General features: G+C 39.2%; 1 protein-coding gene across 1 annotated transcript in view; it reads left to right on the top strand.

Moving 5' to 3' along the window:
* Positions 1-19,413, top strand: part of ptk7a (protein tyrosine kinase 7a) — a 51,537-nt gene extending 32,124 nt beyond the window's left edge. Inside the window, exons 4-20 of the mRNA XM_079593960.1 lie at positions 478-662; positions 1,114-1,261; positions 1,670-1,800; positions 3,114-3,380; positions 3,965-4,101; positions 5,124-5,259; positions 5,409-5,528; positions 9,164-9,313; positions 9,458-9,602; positions 9,699-9,826; positions 12,477-12,677; positions 12,764-12,913; positions 15,041-15,270; positions 16,414-16,494; positions 16,600-16,751; positions 18,066-18,244; positions 18,332-19,413. Coding sequence (XP_079450086.1) covers positions 478-662; positions 1,114-1,261; positions 1,670-1,800; positions 3,114-3,380; positions 3,965-4,101; positions 5,124-5,259; positions 5,409-5,528; positions 9,164-9,313; positions 9,458-9,602; positions 9,699-9,826; positions 12,477-12,677; positions 12,764-12,913; positions 15,041-15,270; positions 16,414-16,494; positions 16,600-16,751; positions 18,066-18,244; positions 18,332-18,492 — 2,701 coding nt within the window. The 3' untranslated portion in view covers positions 18,493-19,413. The remainder of the gene's footprint in view (positions 1-477; positions 663-1,113; positions 1,262-1,669; positions 1,801-3,113; positions 3,381-3,964; positions 4,102-5,123; positions 5,260-5,408; positions 5,529-9,163; positions 9,314-9,457; positions 9,603-9,698; positions 9,827-12,476; positions 12,678-12,763; positions 12,914-15,040; positions 15,271-16,413; positions 16,495-16,599; positions 16,752-18,065; positions 18,245-18,331) is intronic.
* Positions 19,414-23,843: the final 4,430 nt, after the last annotated feature.

Raw genomic sequence — 23,843 nt, 5'->3', positions numbered from 1 at the left:
CATGTGCTTTTCTATTTGCAATTGCGTGCGTTTTCTTCAATTGCATCGCGTGAGCTCTCTTGGCCACCGCACTTCCTTCAGTTCTAACTCTGCTGCAACACTCCTGCCTGTTATTTTCAAGTAATCCTGAGCCAGTTAATTAAGGTGCTCGTGTGTTTGATTTAAGGCTGGGGCTAAATGAGTGCTAGGCAACTCTGGCCCTCGAGATCCACTTTCCTGCAGAGTTTATCTCCAATCCTAATCAAACACACCTGAACAAGCCAATCGAGATCTCTAGGATGACTAGAAAGCTACAAGCAGGTGATTTTGATGCTGAGCTCTACAGGAAAGTGAAACTTGAGGGCCTGAGGTTGCCCAGTCTTGAGTTAAACTCTGCAGGTTGGGAGCTCTTCAGGGCCTGGGTTGGCGACCCCTTAGCTAACTTCTTGTGAAGTTTTCTTCAGCTGTAAATAACCCTTCTCCCGACTGAATCTACAGGCCAACCAATCGCTGGCACAGAGATGGAACACAATTAACAGAGAAGAGCTACAAAATAAACAACAAAGACAGAACCCTTACTCTGCCGAATGCCAGTCCTGATGACAACGGACTCTACTACTGCTGTGCCAAGAACGCAGCGGGCCAAGTGTGCAGCAATGACAACTTCACACTGAACATCATAGGTATGCGTGTCTCTCAATGTGCTTTGCGTGTGTAATTGAACCACAGGCACTTATATTATACAGGTGAACCTCGAAAAATTAGAACATGGTGCAAAAGTTCATTAATTTCAGTAATTCAACTTAAAAGGTGAGCTATTTCAAGCCTTTATTTGTTATAATTTTGATGATTATGGCTCACAGCTGAAAACCTTTTCACAATATTCTAATTTTGAATTTGGGGTTTTCATAAGCTGCTAAGCCATAATCATCAAAATTATAACAAATAAAGGCTTGAAATATCTCACTTTGCATGTAATGAGTCTATATAATGTATTTGTTTCTCACCTTTTAAGTTGAATTACTGAAATAAATGCACCATATTCTAATTTGTCGAGTTTCACCTGTACACAGGCACTATAGTTTAAGTTTTACGTTCCCATTATGTAATGAATGGCATTGGTCTCTTCTGTAGATAAGAGTTTTCCTCAACCAGTGGTGAAGCCAGAGGATTTGGTGGTCATGAAGAATGAGGAAGCGCTTTTCCACTGTCAGTTCACGGCTGAACCGCTGCCTACCGTTGAGTGGTACCATGAGAATGAGCTGGTGGCCAACAAGAGCCGGTACTACATTTTAAATCAGTTTGCGTGTAATTACTAGAAATGTTGTACTTTAAAAAGTTATATGCTCTTAAAATGAATGCAACTTTAGAAACATGTGAACTGTTGCCTTGGCTTTTGGCTTGCGTAGTTTGAGACATTTAATATTCAACAATATTATTGATCTGCCTTACTTCGGGTGGATGATGACGCAATTTTCTTCTAGAAACAACTTTGTTGTATTTTTTTAATGTTATCACTGTGAAGTTGCTTTGATACAATCTGTATTGTAAAAAGCGCTATATAAATAAAGGTGACTTGACTTGATGACATGAGATACGCCACCCATTGTAGCATTTGTCAGCCACTTGTTCTGCCCATGATGATTATAAACTATAATGTATGGATGCATTTCCTCTATTTTTCCTACAGTGTCTTTATTCTGAGCAATGGGTCCCTCTTCATCACTCAGGTGAAGCATCGAAACACAGGCCTGTATAAATGTGTGGCACATGGACCCCGTGGCCCTCCTGTCTCTCTCGAGGCCTCGCTGCAGATCGCAGGTAACAAGCTTAGACCTGTTCATGTGCAGTTAGACATGTAGTGTACAGTGACACCAGACCCTTCTCAGTTGTATCTGAGAGTGGGTCTGGGGAAGGTTCATTCACAGCCCATTTCCAAAGGGGCGTCACCAACAGACGTCGCTCAAATGCCTCTGGGCGCAATTGGATAGACTTAAAACCAATCAGAGCGATCGTCATCATGTAAACCCGCCTCAACGCTCGTGATTGGTGCCTCGATTTGGAAAAATTGGAAATGGGCTCTTGGCCAGATGGACTTGCAGAGCAAATCTCAAATTTGCCGGAGCTTTGTCAGGGTTTTCCCAGGCTAAGTGTACAGGCCTCTGTGGCCCATAGAATCAAATGTATGTAGGAGCGAGAAATATCAGAGGGATTGACCCATGACTTTATTATTGAATTTTTAATTAATTTTGATTTTCAAACAAGTCAGGGTTAAAACCGATTAAACGAATGAAATTGAAAAAAGAATAACAAACCTCAAAGCTTCTCTACATAATATTTTAAAATGTTTAACCGCCTAATCAATGTCATGTCAAGATCAAGAAGCATGCAGGAAAAAACAGGAAGTGAGATTATAGAGCGAACCCCTGCAGACATTTGTGACTAATTTGATCTTCTTTTTTTATATTGACTTGTCTTGAAAGTGCCCCTATCCCCCGAAGAATACATTTCATGCAGTGTGTAATACTAGCTGCTTGTGAACGTAAAAGAGCTGTGAAGTTTTTAAGATCAAATAAAATAGACAGAATCGATTCTGAACTGCTGAAAGTTAATTCAAGTAATTCCAGTCTCACTTCCGGTTTCAAACCTACGTAACAATGTAAAAAGATTTTTTATAAAGTTTTGTCTACTTTGACCCTCAAACACTGTAGTTGTAGCTGAGAAAGAGACTCAAAAACTAAATTAGGAACTGTTAAAATGGCACAATGGGGCACTTTACAGGAGTCCTTAAGGTATGGAGTCGGTGAGTGGATCTTGAATTGGACCCAGAATTGGTGCATCCCTTCCTTGATCCCATTGGTACTGTATAGAGGCCTGGTGTGCTTCTAGTGGCCCTCACATACTGGTGAACTCTGGGATCCTGGTGCAGTAAATCTTCAGAGCGATTAACTTCAGTGATGAAGCTCATCTAATCCCTTTCTGTTTCCAGCACCTGCTTGAGTGCTTTTACAGGACTGAGCGGCTTACACGGCTCAGATGTCATTGTTTTCACTGAATAAGGGGCTGCTTAGAGTCCATGTTTTGCTCTCAAACGTCTCCATCTAACCCGTTTCTTGTCACCGCTCCCCCCTCAGAAATCGAGGACATGATGCCGAAACAGTCCAGGGTGTTCACCGGAGACTCTCTGCAGCGAGTGACCTGTCGACGCCCCCATGGGCAGCCGGAGCCAGAGGTTTGGTGGGAACATGCGGGACAGCGAGTTCCTCCCACAGGCAGAGTATCCCAGGATGGACTGGACCTGATTTTCAGTCCCACTCGTGGCGAAGACTCGGGGACCTACACGTGTGTTGCAGAAAACAAGGCTGGAGTGAAGAAACAAGAGTTGACGGTCACTGTGGCCAGTAAGTCTCAGGCCAGAAACGCACTCAGATGTGAATGCTTGGCCAAAGTTTTGCAAGTTCTTCTGTTAGTGGTGACCGTTGCCTTCAAATGTCTGTGCCATTATGGATTGCTTAACTGATTTGGTCAGCTCTTCAAACTGTTGCTGTGCCATTAAAGTAGTTGACCTGAAAGGGATACCTGTGCTAATAGAGCATTTCAGCACGCTTGTGTTCCTCAATGCATTTAATTTGCGTATTTCAGTAGCATATGTTTCGGGCCCAACTGTCCTCTACTGAATATCTCACATTCCACCAACTTTTCTTCATAATGGCCAATACTATCTTATGAATGTGATCTTCGACACGAAGACAAGAAAGTCTGTTAGTGTGACACAATAGGACCTTTCAGGACTTGAAATAAATTACTAGTGGAAAAACTTCCCTTGGAGACTCGTCAGCTGAAGTAACCAGATTGACCTTTTTTTAATGGAGTTGAATGATTGGATACAAGTTTATGCAGAAATGAAATATTCCTTTACCAGATCTCCGCTGTAAAAGTGTGACGGGACGATGTTTAAACTCTGATTTCTGTTTTGCGTGTGCAGCCCCACCGGAGTGGATCGAGAAACCTGAGAACAGTCATCTGGAGGAGGGGCGCGCCGGGTACCTGCACTGCCACGCGCGCGCCACGCCTGAACCCCAGGTCACGTGGTACCGCAACATGCAGCCAATCAGCGCAGAGGTGAGGGGGACAGTGATGTCATGCTGATATCATATTTGTAAAGTGATCTCTAGCTGTGTCCTGAGGCCAGTGAAACCTTTTGATATTTCTGAAAATGAAGATGTGGTGATGTTTCTACAGGGGAAAGGCGATCCTCTGCTGCACAGTAGCAAATATATTAACCCTCATGTTGTTTTCCGGACATTTTGACCTGGAGAGGATTTTCTTTTTCCTGAAATGTTATTGCATTACTGACACGTGTATAACAACTATTCTTGATCATTTTTTGTATTTTTGGGGATATTTTTTTCATACCTTGTTCCACATGTGATGGCCCTGGTGAAAAATGACTGGCCTACAAAAAAATGCTTATGAATCTGTCAGTATGCCATGTCATTAACAGTTATTGGATTCAATCTTTTTGTGCACTTGTTTTCTTTCAATTAAAGGACACACTCCACTTTTTTTGGAAATGGGCTCATTTTCCAACTCCCCTCGAGTTCAACAGTTTTACCGTTTTCGGATCTATTCAGCCGATCTCCGGATCTGGCGTAGCACTTTTAGCATAGCTTAGCATAGATCATTGAATCCGATTAGACCGTTAGCACCTCATTCCTTGGCTTAAGACGATTTGATTGCACCCTATGACGTAATTTTCTGAAAAACCTACCTTTTTGAACTCCTATTTACTCAGATGTTCATAATTTAACCAGATCACTGTCAGACTATGTCGACAAAAATTATGTAATTCAATCAGCTGCGCTCATCTACATAGCGCAGCTGATTGGTTGCTGTTGTATCAGTGGCTCAACATTCAAACAAATACCGGTAGTGTTGCTGTTAGCAGTGTGCAGCGCGCTCTCAGAAACCCTTCCCCAGCTCCACCTGTATAGATCTGTTACGGGGGGTTATTTCATGTATGTTACATGTGCAGCCTCATGTCTTACACATGCCAATCGCTCCAAGAGTTGTCATGACCGTAATGTTGTTATCATGGAGTCTTTTTATTTAAATGTGCTTAACACTCTTTGTGTTTTGTAAAGGACATTCGCTTCAAGCTCTTCTCCAATGGAACTTTGCGCATAAATAATGTGGAGGTGTATGACGGCCATATGTACAGCTGTGAGACCAAAACGGAGGCGGGGAAACTTAATGCCCAGGCACGGGTCTATGTACTCGGTGAGGAACATTTTGTTACGTGCCGATTGTTGTTTGGTAGTTTTTTTTGTCTGAATGTCTGATATAATGCCTATATATAAAAGCCTTTCGAGGCTGTGCGGCCCAGAGCACTTCTCACCAAGTGCTCGCTGTTACGGTATCTGTTTCAGAGCGTCTGAAGTTCACGCCGACGCCGCAGGCCTACCAGTGCCTGGAGTTCAGTAAGGAAGGAAATCTGCAGTGTTCTGCCAAGGGCCGCGAGATCCCCACCATCCGCTGGATCAGAACAGGTGTGCAGAGAAATAAAGATGCAACTTTACTACTTTGTGAATTATTACCCCAACAGCTGCCAAAATAAATGTATGGGATATTGAATAAACCTAATACTTAATATCCTAATCTTTATATACAGTGACTCCAATTAGGGGTGGGCGATATGGCAAAAATATCATATCACGATTTTTTTCAGGAAAATCACGATTCACGATTTTATCACGATTCCTTTTCATGTTGGTTTTACTATTTTGCAAGTGACCGAGCATCACAGCCAAACTAATGTTCCTATTCTAAAAACAAAGCCTTAGGTAACAAAATATAAAATAAAAAAGAATGGCAGACATTTAGGCCAAAGTGGCGAAGATAAAAAATATTTGTCTTTGTTATTAAAAATTAAAAAACACAGATACACATACACAACTTAATATACAAATGAAATAAACAGTGCTTTATGTTTTCAGCTACAGGTGTATTTAACAGCATTGAAGAAAGTAATTAAATGAACAAATATGAAAATAAAACACAACATCGACTTCACTGTATAAATTTTACATTGATTCTTATTAAAGCTACTATTAAAGTTCTCAGTCAAGAGTGAGTGAGATGCTCTTTGTATTTTGTTGTTTTATTAACAGGGATAGTTCTCCCAAATATTTAAATTCTCTCAAGCCGCTTTAAACCCGAATAAGTCTCCCTCTTCTGTTGAAAATAAAAGTTATTTGGAGGAATGTGGGTAAACAATCAGTTGATGACTTCCATAATAGTTTTTTCCTACTATGGTAATCAATGGGGACCAGCAACCGCCCGGTTAGCCACACTCCTCAAAATATCTTCTTTTGTGTTCAGCACAAGAAATAAATGGTAACACTTTACAATAAGGTTCATTAGTTAACATTAGTTAACTACATTAGTTAACGTTAACTAATAATGAACTGCACTTATACAGCATTTATTCATCTTTGTTAATGTTAATTTCGACATTTACTAATACTTTATTAAAATCTTGTTAACATGAGTTAATGCACTGTGAACTAACATGAACAAACAATGAACAGCTTTATTCATATTAACTAACATTAACAAAGATTAATAAATACTGTAACAAATGTATTGTTCATGTTAGTTAATACATTAAATAATGTTTAATAAATGAACCTTATTGTAAAGTGTTACCAAATAAATTAATACAGGTTTGGAACAACATTAGAGAGTGAGTAAATAATGACAGAATTTTTATTTTTGGGTAACTGTCCCTTTAAGGACAAGCGGCTGCATGTTTAATATTAGGGCTACTGTCTCTTTAAGATCTGCGCGCAACGAGTCTACACGCATTTGACAAGCAGATTTTTTCTTCATTTTTTCTATTGTTCTTTCACTTTAGACATAACCAACTTTGTTTATGTAAACCTTGTGTGTATTTGACACAATAAGACTCGAAAGATAACTTAGTCCAGTAAACAGACGCTGTTATACAGGCTTTTAGTGCATGTGCGCGTCGGGTGTTTGCGCTCAGAAAAGCGCCCGTTAGAACAGCGCATCAGCAGCGAATGACATGTTTAACCGGCAAGGCTTTAAAGCACATGCAAATAATAAATTTTTATGAACTACAGTGTCCCGTTCCTCTGCATTTCATGTGGATATACGTCGCGCTGTACAGTATGTTGAGACTGAGGCGCCAGAAATGCAAACTGATAAAATGGACGATCCTACGATATTTCTTCAAAAGCAGATCGTGGAGACATTTTAATCGTCCACGATCAAAAATCGTAATATCGCACACCCCTAACTCCAATACATATTTGCACACCTAAGTCATAATTTTTCAAGGTGAACAGTTCACAAAACTAAAATTATTTAAACAATTCTTACACTTTGTGGTTCTCAACGATTGGTGAAACATGTTCATAGTTAATGTGATGAACTGCACTTGTGGTTACACTGCTAAGACAACTGTGTGATCTTGAGGGAAAGTGATGCATCCAAGTTAGTACTGAGAAAAACTTGCGCAACACGTCAATTGGTTTCATATTTCGTTACCTAATGAAGTCATATTCAGACATTTTGCGTTACTTGTCCAGGAATATTTTGATGCCGCTGTACGTGTTACAAAAGGTTAAACTAGGGCTGTCACGATTCCTCGATTAAATTCAAGTACTCGATTTAAAAAAATTCTCGATAGCAAGTTACGCAAAATACCAGAAGTGGCGCGTTTCACAGACAAGAATCCATGAACTGCATTATTAGGCCGTTTTCTAAATATGCACATTTTTGTTCATTGCGATTTCAAAATAAAAGTTTAAGCCTTCGCTCTGAGTTTGCATGTTTTGATGTCCACATATTCCTCTTCAAGATAATACAGTGGCTGTAGCATCTCTATCGTAAAGTAGCCAAATATCAAAGATTAAGTAAACATTTGAATTAAATGTTGTTTGGCCAATATTAAACAAGGATTTGGTCTGCTGTAAAGTGTAACAACACCAGGCCGTTGTCGCCATCTGCAGGCATTTGTTATAATACATATTGTACATAAGATGATTGTTTATATTGCTGTATGTTTTTTAACAGTGTTGTTCTATAAAACCATATTATTAGTTGCTTTTGATACTTTATTTGAACCAAATATTATTGCCTGATTGTTATTATATATGCATTTTTAAGTCATTTTAAATGCTTAGGTCTTTGCATGGGCCTATTTTTACCACAAAATATCCAATTACTCAATTAATCGTCAAAATAATCGACTGATTACTCGATTACCAAAATAATCGTCAGTGACAGTCCTAAATGAGATATCTAGTTTATGTGCCTTTAAACTCCTAATATCCTTTAAAATTCTTCCCTTTTAACCTTTCAAAAAAGTGTCACTTTTTTTTTTTAGCAAACTTTGGCAGATCTAGTGATTATTTTCATCTGAAGTGAAACTGATTTAGCAGCAAGGTCCCTACGCTGGATTCTGTCAACTTTCTGTAATTGTCATGAGCTGCAATGAATATTGTGTAAATCTTTAATTACCTTTTTAATCAAAACCAAAGGGGATGTGGGGGTGTGCTATTATATATTAAAGAAACATTTAAGTGTGAGGAAGTTAACATTGATGTGAAACTTGAATGTTTGGGGTTAAATGTAATTTTTTTCTCCTACAATGAAATTTAAATTAATCGTCATTTACAATCCATCTTCACATGGAGCAAATTTCGATGATGATTTTAAGACTCTTCTATTGAATATTGACAATTGTACTGAATGTATAATTATGGGTGATTTCAAAATAAATTGGCAGAAGAAAAACAACAGCAGAACAAAGCTGAACTCTTTGATGGATAAATTCAAATATAAGCAAATTATAAACCTACTAGAATTACCAGACACCGCGAAACATTGATTTGATTTTTGTAAATAGACCAGAAAGAATAACTAAAAACTTATAACCTGATCACAGGGCTTACCGATCATAACATGACATTAGTTGTCAGAAAGTTAACTAAAAAGCGCTTCATTAATCATAATAAAGCAGAAAACAAAATGAAAACAACAGGAATTCCTAAAGCAAAAATAAATTAAATTAAATTAAATTAATTGTGTGCCCTTGAAACTGAAAGCAACTGTTGCTGGAAAAATAGATTTTGATGTAGTGAGTGTGTGTGTGCAGATGGCAGTGATATCCCAGTGTCGGTGGAGCAGCAGAGGGGCACACTGCACTTCACCAAAGTCACCCGGGCCGACGCGGGCAACTACACCTGCCTGGCCTCCAACGATCAGCAGGGAGAGATCCGAGCAGTCGTCCAGCTCACCGTCGCAGGTACAGCCGAAACGCCACTTCACTCCAACGCCAGAGCTAGCTGTGGTTGATCAATAATTCATGCATTTGTTTTCATTGAAAATATCCCTTGTTTTTGTCTCTTTTTTTGTTTCCTTTTACTCTAACTCCTTTCCCATTCATTAGTATATGTGGTGTTTAAGCTCAAGCCAGAGAATACCTCAGTATATCAGGGACACACTGCAGTACTTCACTGTCAGGCCACTGGAGACCCTCATCCCTTTATCCAGTGGAAGAAAAAAGACAAGTTTCTGGAGGCAGACAAGAGCAGGTAAATCACAAACATTATCAGAATTTCGGCTTTCTTGAGTTCAAACTGAAGCGGGAACATTTCAGTGCTGATTCTTCTTGATTATTTCTAATTCAGATTCCAGAAGATGCCCAACGGCTCCCTGGTCATTCATGACGTCAGCACGGAGGACACTGGGAGATACACTTGCATTGCAGGGAACAGCTGTAACATTGCACACACTTCAGCAGAGCTCTATGTTGTGGGTGAGTCCGACACCCTCCACGTTCTTCAGTTATTAGTTAGGAGCCATCAAATCTGTTGGTTTTGTTATTTTCTGAGTGGGTGTCCATTGGTAGGGCTGTAGTCAAGACCACCTTTGTCGAGTCCAAGACCAGGACTAGTCGAGTCCAAGTCAAGACCAAGTCCAAAGAGGTTAGAGTCCAAGACAAGACCGAGTCCAAAAAGGTTAGACTCCGAGTCCAGGACAGGAAAAAAAAAAAAAGTCTTATACATGACATCAAGACAATCATTTTGGGTCATTATTTGTTGATCTAAAAGCAAAAACAGTGTCACAACACCCAGGATTTTTAAGTATAGACGTTCCCCTTGATATCATCTAATCTAAAGAAAACAGAATGATGACATATGGTGATAGCCCATAATAGCAGTGTTAGATCTGATATACAAACACCAACCCACTACTATTACCACTGCTAGGTACTAGTACTGAGCATTTGAGCAACTAAATGACAATATAGCTTCACTCCAGTAAAAAATATCTATGATAATTTCTTCACGTTAAACCGAACTTTTATTTTGATGGGTTTCTGAGTGTATCTGACGATGAAATGCTGAAGATGAACGTGTACTTGAGTATGTGTAGTACATGAACCTGCGGCACTCATTTGATGGGCACTACAATCTGCGGAGGTTTCTGCGGAAGTCTGCGGGTGCATACTACAATAATACGTTACTGGGAACATGATAAAGAAACCTGGACTCGGTCAAGACCAAAAGCCATATTTGGCAAGACCAGTGGCCGAGACAACTCCGAGTCCGAATACCAGCGAGTCCGAGACAAGTCTGAGACCATAGAAAAACGGTCTCGAGTCCAAGACCGGACTCGAGGACTACAGCCCTGTCCATTGGTGCTCCTAAATCTGGAATGGTTTTACAATTTGGCTCATGGTATCAACACCTGTCATGCCAAATTTAAGGTTTATTTCAAACCCTCTGCCACCACCAACTGTTTTAAGTTGCATGCACATTTAAAGTCATTTGATTTCAATGATTTGCTCAGCCAAATTATTCCAATGTCACCAAGCACTTATTTTTAATTACTTCTGGTTATATTTTGGTAGGCATATTTAATAATATTTTGGATTAAATGCGTTGTATTATTATTATTTAATTCAGTTTCTCTTTAGAATGTGTAAAATGCAAATTGCAAACTCTGAACTTTGAACTTGGTCGAAAACAAGGTTGGTTTTCGGAACTTGGTTTTCAAACTTCTATGGCATTCTTTGGCTATTCCCTCAATTTTGGTCAGATTATGTTGAGGCTATCCTAGTTAAGTTATTAAAAAACTGTCTTTAAGTTACCTGAGCTATTCCAAAACAGGGCAAACTTTCAAGGTCGGTCCATATTGCCGGTTTACCATTTTGAATTTTGTCAAAAATGTTACTGTGAAGACACCAAACAGAAAATGAAGATGCAGTCATTAGCAAATTTTCTGTTGTCAATAGTTTAGCATTGTATGAAGCACAGCTCACACAAGTCACTTTCAAATCAAACATCTTTTTGCTGGTCAACACTGCAAAATCTGTGTGACCAACTTGAACTAGTTTCAAAATCTGTGCAAATAAATTCCCTATTGAATTGACTGGGATTTCACCAACTCCTGCAAACTATTCTAACTCGAAGGGAAAATCTTAAAAAGTAAAGACTGAAAGAGTTGTCAGAAGCTTAATGGTCGTGATGTTGAAGTCATGTGATGTGGTGTAATTCATTTCTAGTCTAACTGTTGCACGCACTTTTGGAGATTTTGTATTTATAAATTAATAAAAGTTGTTGATTTGTGAAGACTACCATGATAAACAAATTGTGTAAGAATCAAACTTTTGTCGGTCACAGAGCTTATTTTCTGCAATATTTCAAAAACAATTGGATAAAATCACTGGCGCTCCATGGGATCATGTCCTGCTGGTCAAACGTGCTAAAAAATGGCTATAACTACTCTAATCCTTTGAACCAATTACAACTGTTGTCTTGCTGTTTTTTGGGGCTTAACTGCTCCTTGCAGCCGTGTATTTAACCAAGTTCGGTACTATTTGGTTCTTTGAAACCTTATAAATACTGTAATACAGTTTTAAATGGACAAGCACTTTGAAAGATCACCCTAAACTAATTGTGGCCTGCCTCGGACATACCAACTCAATTTTCAGATTAAGTTGAATTACAAACTCTTTAAGTCTAGTGGTGGCGGTGACTTCAAAGAAAGGAGAGGCACTTGACATTTTCTGTGTTTTGGTGAGAGTTCAGGACTGTAAGATCATAATTGAATTTTCATGCCAGTGTGTCACTTGATTCCTATAAGGAGACTATTTAAGTTGGGATCAAAAGAGATTCAGGAGTGAAACCGCTTCTCTATCTAAAAACATGGTGTTTAATGTATGATTGAACGAAGAAACGCTTGACTTCAAAGAAAGGAGAGGCACTTGAAATTTTCTGTGTTTTGGTGAGCGTTCAGGACTGTAAGATCGTAATTGAATGTTCATGCCAGTGTGTCACTTGATTCCTATAAGGAGACTATTTAAGTTGGGATCAAAAGAGATTCAGGAGTGAAACCGCTTCTCTATCTAAAAACCTGGTGTTTAATGTATGTTTTGTGTGTGTGTTTGTGGTTATCTACAGAAAAACCAGTGCAGCACTCTTTAGCAGATGATGAAAAGACCCCTTACAAAATGATCCAGACTATTGGTCTGTCGGTGGGGGCGGCAGTCGCTTACATCATCATTGTGCTGGGTCTCATGTTTTACTGCAAGCAGAGACGCAACGCCAAGAGACTCCAGAAGGGGCAGGACGGAGACGAGCAAGAGGTGGAATGTCTCAATGGTGTGTGGTGGTAACTTTTGTTAGCATGCAATTATGTGAATACAGTAGAATCGGTTCTCTGACACAGTTCTCTGATCAACCCATAGGGGACGTACAACAGAATGGCCACACCACAGCAGAGATCCAGGAGGAGGTGGCGCTGACCAACATGGCTTCCACCGGAAACAACAAACGCCACAGCAGTCACGACAAGCTTCAGTTCCCCCGAAACAACCTGCACACCATCACAACCCTGGGTACAGAAACTACCCCAAAACCAAAGACCTATTGACTAGTGCGGTTTAACATCACTATAACACTTTACAATAAGGTTCATAAGTTAACATTAGTTAACATGACCTAAGAATGAACAATACTGCTACAGCATTTATTAATCATATTAATCAGTTCTACATTTACTAATATGTGATTAAAATCAAAGGTTGTATTTGTTAACATTAGTTAAAGGTACAATATGTAAGAATTTTGTAATAAAATATCCAAATATCACTTGCACAGTGTGATTTATTTCCTGCAGTTGTGTACTTGCAATATCCCATTAGTTCACAAAGATTTTTAATTTCAGAGAAATTCCAATTGTAAATAATGGGCCGTCCCGGACTCCCTGTTCACTTGTCGCCTGTCACTGACGTAATATCCGCGTTATCCCTGGTTTCCGCTCGTACTGCCATAGTAACCATGGCGACAGACATGGACAACTGCGTAGTGCTTAACGTCTAGCTGCACGCTGTTGTTGTTTTGTTCAAACATGATGAACCCTGGCAAGCAGACTATGGGACAAAAGAGAACTAAAACGAGGATCAATATCAGCGTGGTGTTTTCGAGACGCCGAGAGCTAGCGTACGCAACAAACTTCGACTCGACAGAGACGCTCTTACATGTACTTTATTAGACAGGTGAGCAAATGTACATAAAACGAATCAATGTAATATAGCTCAACTAGAGATGCACCGATTACAATTTTCTAGGCCGATTCTGATTTCCGATTTTTCATTGAGTTTGACCTGCTGATACCGATTTTAGCACAAATATGTATTGTCTATATAAAACACCATATACTTTTACCCAAACTGAATAATAAAAACAAGTTTAAATGGGTCAATTTTCTATAAATATTTTCTTTTCTGACACACTACTACTGTTAAAACACGACATGCAAATTCTGTGCATTTTGGGCACTTTTTGTGTGAAATCATATTTGTTTTGTCTATCAAAAGTGTGCTTTCACTTTAATTGAGCGTGAGCAGCGCAGCAAAAATAGACTCGGCGCCAAAACCCACGCTTTGCTGCTCACGCGACGCTCCTGCTTGACGCTCACGCGCCGGTGTGAACACACTCTTTGATGAACATGCACGCCAGAAAAAATATGCGCTGCTCACGCGTTGCTCGTGTTTGCGGTGTGAAACGGCCGTAATTCACGAGGTTTCCTACATGTGCGTTCCGTGTGCACGTGTGATGCTGATGTTGCGATGTTAATCATGCGGTGCCCGAGTGCATTTGACCCGCATAAAATCGCCATATGTCAGACTGACTGGCCGGTCGCCAGTCATGGCCGATCACGTGAAAATCGGCCTATATCCGGTCACCAGCCGATCAATCGGTGCATCTCTAAGCTCAACATGATGAAATGCTAGAATATGATCAGTATGTTATTCTAATGTTGATCTAGATTACTGCTACTCTCATACAGACAAACTAACACACAGAATAACATTATAAGTTTAACACACTCAGATGCAGTTTAGTGTGATCGTGTAGAGCGAGTCAGACAGCGCTGCGTTACCTCACAAGCTTCATTCGCCTAATAAACTGACCTGTGTGAGTAGTAGCCTAATTCAGCACTTGCGTGTAGTTCGGTAGAATGAAATGTCCTTATTCCTTTATATCCGCGGGACTCGTGTGTGGCACTGATATCTGTCTCTCCGGCTTCATACCACAGTCATGTTAAAAACATCAATGTATTCACTCATCCATAAACATTAGATCTATCGGCTTGACGACAAGTTCCATAATTCCGCTTATGCGTTATCAACCTACGCCTTTGTTATTGTAATAGGTTAGCGACACTTAGCGGCGAAAAAATTACATATTGTACCTTTAATGCACTGTGAAGTAACATGAATAAACAATGAACCGCTGTATTTTTTATTAATTAACATTTAACAAAGATTAATAAATACTGTAACAAATGTATTGCTCATTGTTAGTTAATACTTTAACTAATGAACCTTATTGTAAAGTGTTACCAACATCACAAGTGTTCAGCCAAAACGAGGCACATCTGCATTTACCCTACGGCAGCGGTGTGGTCACATGCCTTATCGCAGAAAACAAATCAATCTACACTGTTTGTCATCATGTAGGTAAAGGAGAGTTTGGTGAGGTGCTGCTGGCTAAAGCTAAGGCCAGCGAGGATGAAGAGGAGAAGGTTGTGCTGGTGAAGAGTCTGCAAACACGCGACGAGCAAATGCAGTTGGATTTCCGTCGCGAGTGTGAGATGTTTGCTAAGCTGAGCCACGCTAACGTCGCTCGACTGCTGGGCCTCTGCAGAGAAGTGGAGCCGCATTACATGATCATGGAGTACAGCGACATGGTGACAACTGCTCAACACTACATATCTGTCCCTCTGTCTTTCTTTACACTTCATCACTCTGTCCATCCAACCTTCCTGTCTGTCTGTCGTTCTATCTGTCTATCATCTATATATCTATCTATCTGTCTGTCTGTCGTTCTATCTGTCTGTCAATATTCAAATAGCTTTATTGTCATGGGGAAAGAAATCTTTACATTGCCAAAGCATTAATAACACTACAATACAAATATTTGTTTATAAATTAATAATAAAATGTCTGTATGTCTACATGTCTACATTTCTGTCTGTGTCTACATGTCTGTCTGTCTGTCTGTCTGTGTCTACATGTGTCTGTCTACATGTCTGTCTGTCTGTCTGTGTCTACATGTCTGTCTGTCTGTCTGTCTGTCTGTCTGTGTCTACATGTCTGTCTGTGTCTACATGTCTGTCTGTCTGTCTGTCTGTCTGTCTGTCTGTCTGTCTGTGTCTACATGTCTGACTGTGTCTACATGTCTGTCTGTCTATCTGTGTCTACATGTCTGTCTGTCTATCTGTGTCTACATGTCTGTCTGTCTGTCTGTCTATCTGTGTCTACATGTCTGTCTGTCTGTGTCTACATGTCTGTCTGTCTGTCTGTCTGTCTGTCTCTGTCTGTCTGTCTACATGTCTGTCTGTCTGTCTGTCTGTCTGTCTCTGTCTGTCTGTCTACATGTCTGTCTGTGTCTACATGTCTGTCTGTGTCTACATGTCTGTCTGTCTGTGTCTACATGTCTGTCTGTCTGTCTGTCTCTGTCTGTCTGTGTCTACATGTCTGTCTGTCTGTGTCTACATGTCTGTCTGTCTCTGTCTGTCTGTGTCTACATGTCTGTCTGTGTCTACATGTCTGTCTGTCTGTCTCTGTCTATCATCTATATATCTATCTGTCTGTCTGTCGTTCTATCTGTCTGTCTGTGTCTACATGTCTGTCTGTGTCTACATGTCTTTCTGTCTGTCTGTGTCTACATGTCTGTCTGTCTACATGTCTGTCTACATCTACATGTCTGTCTCTCTGTCTGTGATAAATGGCTTTATTGTAGTTGTATTTTTGAAGTGGTGATTGACATATTATATCCTGAGCAGTGTCTCTCCTGGTTTGGTTAATTGAGCTGTGTGTGTGATTTTCAGGGTGATCTGAAGCAGTACCTGAGAGTGTCCAAGAGCAAAGATGAGAAAGTCAAAGTCCAGCCGCTCAGCACCAAACAAAAGGTAATTAATAACTATCCCTCGTCTTTCATATAAACACACACACACACACACAAACACACACACACACACACACACACAGGACCGAGCTCACTCTCTCTCCACCAGGTGTCGGTGTGTCTGCAGGTCGCTCGAGGGATGGAGCACCTGTCCAACCAGCGCTTCGTCCACCGAGACCTGGCCGCTCGCAACTGCCTCATCTCTGCCAAACGCCAGATCAAAGTGTCCGCTCTGGGCCTCAGCAAAGACGTCTACAACAGGTACAGAGCCACGCCTACCACTTCCTGTTTTATCAAATGAGGAATGAAGGATTGTCCTGTAATCCCGGTTTGAAATTAACATTTTCACTCACCGGCCAATTTGGCTACTTAATTTAAGTTACCGGCCATTCAGAACTTCTACTAGCCAAAAAAAAAAAAAAAAAAAAAACAGATTAAATGTCACATATATATATATATTAATAAAATTTTGATTGCATACATTAATTTCTTATTCAAAACAAAATCCTGTCATCCAGCATCTCCTCTTTCATCCTCATCACCAACAATGTGTTGTAGAAGGACAGATCAATACAGTTCAAAGAACTTCAAAAACATGTAGGATGTTGGTAAATAATGTCTTTTCTGTCAACCAAATGCTTTTTAATCTTCGCTATTGCTTCAATGTTATTAATCGCAACTAATCGTTTGCAGAATAAAAGTTTTTGTTTACATCATATGTGTGTGTACGGTGTATAATATTTATGTATATATAAATATATATAAACATGCGTGTATAATTTTAAGAAAACAATATATTTATTTATTAAGTATTTATAATTATATATAATATAAATTATATTTAAATATAAAAATGTATATAAACATGTAAATATTTTTTTAATATATACATGCATTGTGTGTGTACTGTGTAAAATAATTATGCATTTATAAATACACACGCATGCATGTATATATTAAAAAAATATTTACATGTTTATATACATTTTTATATTTAAATATAATTTATATTATATATAATTATAAATACTTAACATATAAATATATATTTTTCTTAAAATTATACATGCATGTTTATATATATTTATATATGCATAATTATTATACACAGTACACACACATATGATGTAAACAAAAACTTTTGTTCTGCAAACGATTAGTTGCCATTAAACGTTATGCTGCCCTACAAATGATCAAGCGCGCCGTTATTTGTTGCGTCGTGACGTTTGTGTGTGTTCAAGTAAGCCAGATATGAGCAGATCCTGCGCAACACGCTCTATTTAATATATCATGACGACTCACGGGTTGAGCGTTTGCGCTAAATCTGGCTTACACGAGCTTCCCCAGCAAAGTGCTAAACATAATAACACGGCTAATTGGCTCGTGATTTGTACCCGCCACAGTTGGTATTTACCCACATTTGGTGTGTTAATTTCAAACCCTGCCTAATGATTGTTACACACACACACACACACACACACACACACACACACACACACACACACACACACACACACACTGCTCCCCCTTGTGGTGACAGTCATCATTGTTTCTGTTGTGTCTGTCTCCACACAGCGAGTACTACCATTACCGGCAGTCCTGGATCCCCCTGCGCTGGCTGCCGTCCGAAGCCGTGTTTGATGACGATTTCTCCACCAAGACGGACGTGTGGTCGTTCGCGGTGCTCATGTGGGAGGTGTTCAGCTTTGGGGAGCTGCCGTACGCTGATCTATCTGATGATAAAGTGCTAGAAGGTGTGGGATAGTGAGATGGCTTGCGTATTGGCTTATGGTTGTGTTTGGTCCCTGACTGTCTGTGTGTGTGTGTGTGTGTGTGTGTAGCTCTGCAGGAAGGCAAGCTGAAGTTGTCTCCTCCTCAGGGGTGTCCATCTCGCGTGTTCAAGCTGATGGTGCGCTGTTGGGCCGCCAGTCCCAAAGACAGACTGTCCTTCAGCGACATCACCAGCGCGCTCGGCGACCTGCCGTCCGAGAGCAAAGTCTGAGAGCGTGGATCACCCGCCGGCCGCCACACACACCCTGGATCACCCGCCGGCCGCCACACACACCCTGGATCACCCGCCGGCCGCCACACACACCCTGGATCACCCGCCGGCCGCCACACACACCCTGGATCACCCGCCGGCCGCCACACACACCCTGGATCACCCGCCGGCCGCGATGGAGAAACCCGCCGCCACACACACCCTGATTCAAGTGTCTTGTCTCGAGAAAAAAGACTTGTTTTATTATCAACCATCTCTTCCTTTTATATATATATATATACTGTATATGTTTAATAAAATGTTTTAGAAGGTTCCTCCAACATTTGCTTTTTAACGGGGTTTGTCTGACTTCTCAGTGTGAGTTTGCCCGCTCAAAACCAAGAAATGTAGTAAATGGTGCGTTTGTAATACCAAACCATGCACTGACCAATTTTATATTTTAGAAGGATTGTCTCGGGAGCCTCTTGATTTATTTAAAAGGTCCTGTTTGTTCAATGTACAGAAAGGTACTGTTTATACGACTTTTTTTATGATGTTTATGAGTTAAGCCTTTTTTTTTTATATAATTCAGAAGTACTCATAGAAACAATTGTTGAGAAAACCATGTTTATAAAATGACTGTCATCGAGATCAAAGTTCAAGTGCCTGTAGAATGAAGGATGTCTTGATTTTAGTATGCTGTATGTTACGACTTGGAAATGCCTTGAATGTTTTAATTTTAATTTTATATATATATACATTTATAGTGTTTTATTGCTTAGTAAGAGTCCAGTGTTTTATCTTGTAATTGCTACACACACGTTACATATCGGTTTCTATAAAAGTCCAGATGTTTTTTTGACTCTGGGGGGGAAAAAGTGAACACAAACTTCTGTCGCATACGTTACTCTGCTGTCGCAATAAAACTTCACTTTTAACAAAGCTTGTTTGATTTCGTGTGATGGAATTATTATTTTTTAACTAAATGTAACAATGAACATTTAAAAGGGACCTTTTACAAAGTCTAAACTAAAAAAGTTTTTTTTTGTGATTACACAGTGGTGAGTGGTAAATGGACATCTTAGCACAAATCTACATATATTATTAAAAGTGACATTTAATACTTTCAAGTTTACTTCTGAGGTGTTTTGATGGACAACATCCGCATAGTCTTGTATGGGAAATATTAACTGTGACACAATTCGTAACCTAATCCTTTGAGTAAAACACTTAATAGAGCGAAACAATATTCGCAAGTTACAATTAATCTTTTTTACAACAGAATTGATATGACATCTAAAGGTAAGTTGTGAGTCAAGCCATAGGCCCAAATATCATGATATTTCAAAATATCAAATATCAAAAGTTCATCAACTTGTAATAGTTGAGTATCGTCTAAAAATTTGAGTGACAGATTGTTAACTTGGTTCCGTGTAGCTGATCTGGTGGGGAACCGTAAACTATATGACTTTTTTATTATTATTCAATAATAGGAGATGGTTAGATTGGAACCAAAGTTGAATAGCATTAAAGTCCGATTGCAGTGAGGATTGAATCTTAGAGACAGACTTATTGGATGTATAAATCACTGTGTCATCTGCATATAGATGAATACAACAGTCTGAGCAAGTTAGAGGAAGGTCATTAATAAACAAAGAAAATAAAAGAGGCCCTAATGCAGAGCCTTGAGGAACACCTTTCTCCATTATTAAGGACTGCGATACACAAACATTAACATAGACACGCTGACGTCTACAATGGAGATAAGAATTAAACCAGAGAAGAGTGTGTCTAGAAAGGCCTATTGCATATAATTTGTCGAGAAGCAAATAGTGATCGACCATATCAAAAGCCTTAGTGAGATCTATAAATATTGCACCAGTTGACATGTTATTGTCTAGAGAAGATGAAACATCGTTGGTCAATTTTAGAAGAGCAGTAGTTGTAGAAAAGTTTGGTCTGAAACCAGATTGATCTGGTGATAGAAAATTAATTAATATATTTAAATAATTGTTTAAATATTAGTTTTTCAAACACTTTTGCTGTACTACTGATGATAGAGATAGGTCTATAGTTGTTGAGATCAAGTGCGTCGCCACCCTTATGTATTGGTGTAACTCTGGCAGATTTCCACATTAGTGGAACCACAGAGGTGGATAAAGATAAATTGAATAAATCTGATAAGGGAAATGCCAATACATGAGACGCAAGCTTAATAAACTTAATCTCCAGGCCATCAGGATCAGTGCCATTACCCAACTTTAGTTCAGAGATTGATTGTTGAACGTCAGTAGGATTTATAGTAGCAAATGAAAAGGAACTGTTAGGCTCATCTGCCAAACTAGAGAAGGAAACATTAGAAAATTATGAGCTACAAATAGAGGAAAAGTGTTGGTTGAAGGCATTGGTAACTGCGGAAGGATCACTGATAACATCATTATTAACTTTAATTTGGGTAGCAATGGTTTTAGTGGACTTGTTTAAGACTTTTCCAGAACTTCTTAGGATTATTTAAATTATTAGACAAAGAGTTTTTGTAATAATTTGATTTAGCATTTCTTGTTTTAGTCGTACACGTATTTCTTAATTGTTTATATACTGGCCCATCTACTGGGTCCTTTGACAGGCGGTACTTGTCCCATGCCTTATCTCTTTGTTTGAAAAGATGTATTAATCTGCATCAATCCATGGTAAGTGTCGGCCCTTGACCTTTATTGATATCCAAGGGGCGTGTTTATCAATTACTTTAAGAACTTCCGTATAAAGAAAATTCCAAGCATCCTCAACAAATGGAATGAGATCAAACCTATTCCAATTTATATCTAATAAATCTTGGATAAAAAAATCTGTGTTAAAATATTTGCTCTGTCTTACCCTGATCACTTTGGGTGGTAAACGAAGTAATCTAATTTTCCCGAGTTGGTTCACTAATTAATTGAGTCAGATTTAAGCTTTCAACATAATTTCTATCATTTATAGATGACCGTTCTAACCAGTTAATATTAAAATCACCTAGAATAGTCATCTCGTTTGAGCTACCCACAAATTTTATAGTATTACCTATGCAGTCTTGATTTTGTTTTTGGACTCTACTTGAATTTCACGCTTAAATGTTCAAAAACACCTTTAATTCCCCATTATTGCGGCTCCTCTCTTCCCAGTCTGTCAGTAACGCTCTGTTTACTTCCTGTCTCTATGAAGCCCCTCCTTCTGAAAAGCACACTGTGCTCTGATTGGTTGACTGGATCAGTGTGTTGTGATTGGTCAAGCGCTTCGGGAAATGTCCCGCCCCTTACCATAACCACCCATAAAAAAAAAAAACTAAACTATTATTTGAACAAGTAATTACTTCACGAGTTTCTCGTTCTCTAAAGGAAATACATTTGTTCTTGTTCATGAGCCGTTTCACTCAGATATAGGAGCAAATCAAGTATACATCCAGCTTTTAATGTTGTTTATGTGTCTATGTGGTGTTTTTAATCTGCTTTAAGACAAACCGTGTGTAAGTTCATAAGTCGACACGACAGCATTGCTGAGTATTTTCTGCTTAAAACGGCAGTGAACCAAAGACAGTCTCAAAAACACAGTTTGAAATCGCTGGTGTTTCTGACGTCACACACTACCTTGTAACCAATCAGATCAACGTGTGATCGTCAACCAGTGGATCTCTGAGTGAGTGAGTGGAGGCGGGGCTCATTTGCATATTCATAGAACCGCGCATACTAAATTAGGAAAGCGTGTCGAGTAAAATGATTGACTACAGGGGGACTTTAAAGGGATAGTTCACTTTGGATGCTCCGGAAGTGGTCTCCCGAGCTTACGTAAATGTATTTTTTTACATCGGTGTAAACATCCCGGATAAGCGCAAACTAGTACCATCTCTATTAGCCGTCCTACCTACAATCTCTGTTCTGTGCATAGGTTCTGGTGTAAACAATGAGTGACGTACACGCGCGAGAGATCACTTCCGGAGCCTTCCGGCGCTTGCGCAAGCGACGTTAACAGATCACTTGGACGTGGTTGTGTAAAAGAGATAAAAACGATATAAATACTGTTCGTTTTATCACACAAGCCGCTTGTTTCGTGTCTTAGGCCATCAATGTGCACTTACGATGGGGAATTTTTTTATTTGGACTTTTCTCTGCATGCTTTTGGAGACAGTGCCTATAGACCTGCATTATATGACTGACAGACAAGAACGGTTTGACCTAAAAATGTCAAAACTGAAACTACTGCAGAGACAAAGACACCTACATCTTGGATGCACTTCAGGTAAGATAAAACATACCAACATTTAATTTCAAAGTGAACTATCCCTTTAAGAGTCGTCTTCACGGCTAGACCAGCATACATGCCTTGATTTAAACCTTCAAACCGTATTTCTGCGGTGCACAGTGAGTGTTGTGTACACTGCCATGTCAGCTCCTGCTGGTCGATGCCGTAACTACACCATCATCCTCTTCACAGCCATGCACAATTAGCTGTGTATTCTGACCAAATAATACAACTGTTTGCAAAATATTGCTCAAAATTAATTATAATAGTAGAGGTTTTACCACTGTTTTTATATTATTTTGTTATATTTATTATATATTATATATATATATATATTTTGTCATCATTTACTCTCCCTCATGTTGTTCCAAATCCAAACCTGCATGAGTTTCTTTCTTCTGCTGAATATCTGATTTTTTTCCTATTATGAAAGTCAATGGCTATCGTCGACTCAACTGTTTGATTTCCAACATTCTTCAAAGTATCTTTTGTGTTCAACAGAATAAACTCATACTGATTTGGAACAACTTGAGGGTGAGTAAATGATGACAAAATGTCCTTTTTTGTGTGTGAACTATTACTCTAAGTGTGCTATTCCTAAATCAGCATTTTTTTTTCTACTAAAATTGTTGCACACTTCTAAAACTCATTTGACGGCTCCCCCTGGCGGTGTGGAGGATGTTTTGTTCAGAATCTACTGTGTTTCCAACATACAATTTAAATAAAACATGATGAAGAAATTTAGACTTAGTTATTCTTACATTTTTTGCAGTACTGTTTTAAAGCCGTTAGGTGGTGATGTAGACCAAATATGGACAAGCATATTATAGTGCGCTTCTTATTTTAAGAGACAGAACATTTCAACAGTGTATGTAGGTTCATGCCCTTTTCCCACACACTATAGTCTCAAATAATGTGGCAATATTGTGCTTGCCATGACAAAGCATCTGCAAGTGATATTATAAAACGAATTATTTATAGTAAATACGCGTTTAACACTTAAATAGCGGCATTGATCATTTTAAGACAGAAGCACTGAGCGCTATCATTGTCCTCCCCCTCCGCGTGTGTGTGTGTGTGTGTGTGTGTGCGTGTTT

The sequence above is a fragment of the Phoxinus phoxinus genome (assembly GCF_949152265.1).
Source record: "Phoxinus phoxinus genome assembly, chromosome: 20".
NCBI classification, from domain to species: Eukaryota; Metazoa; Chordata; class Actinopteri; order Cypriniformes; family Leuciscidae; genus Phoxinus; species Phoxinus phoxinus.
This window is presented reverse-complemented; position numbering and strand designations above follow the sequence as displayed.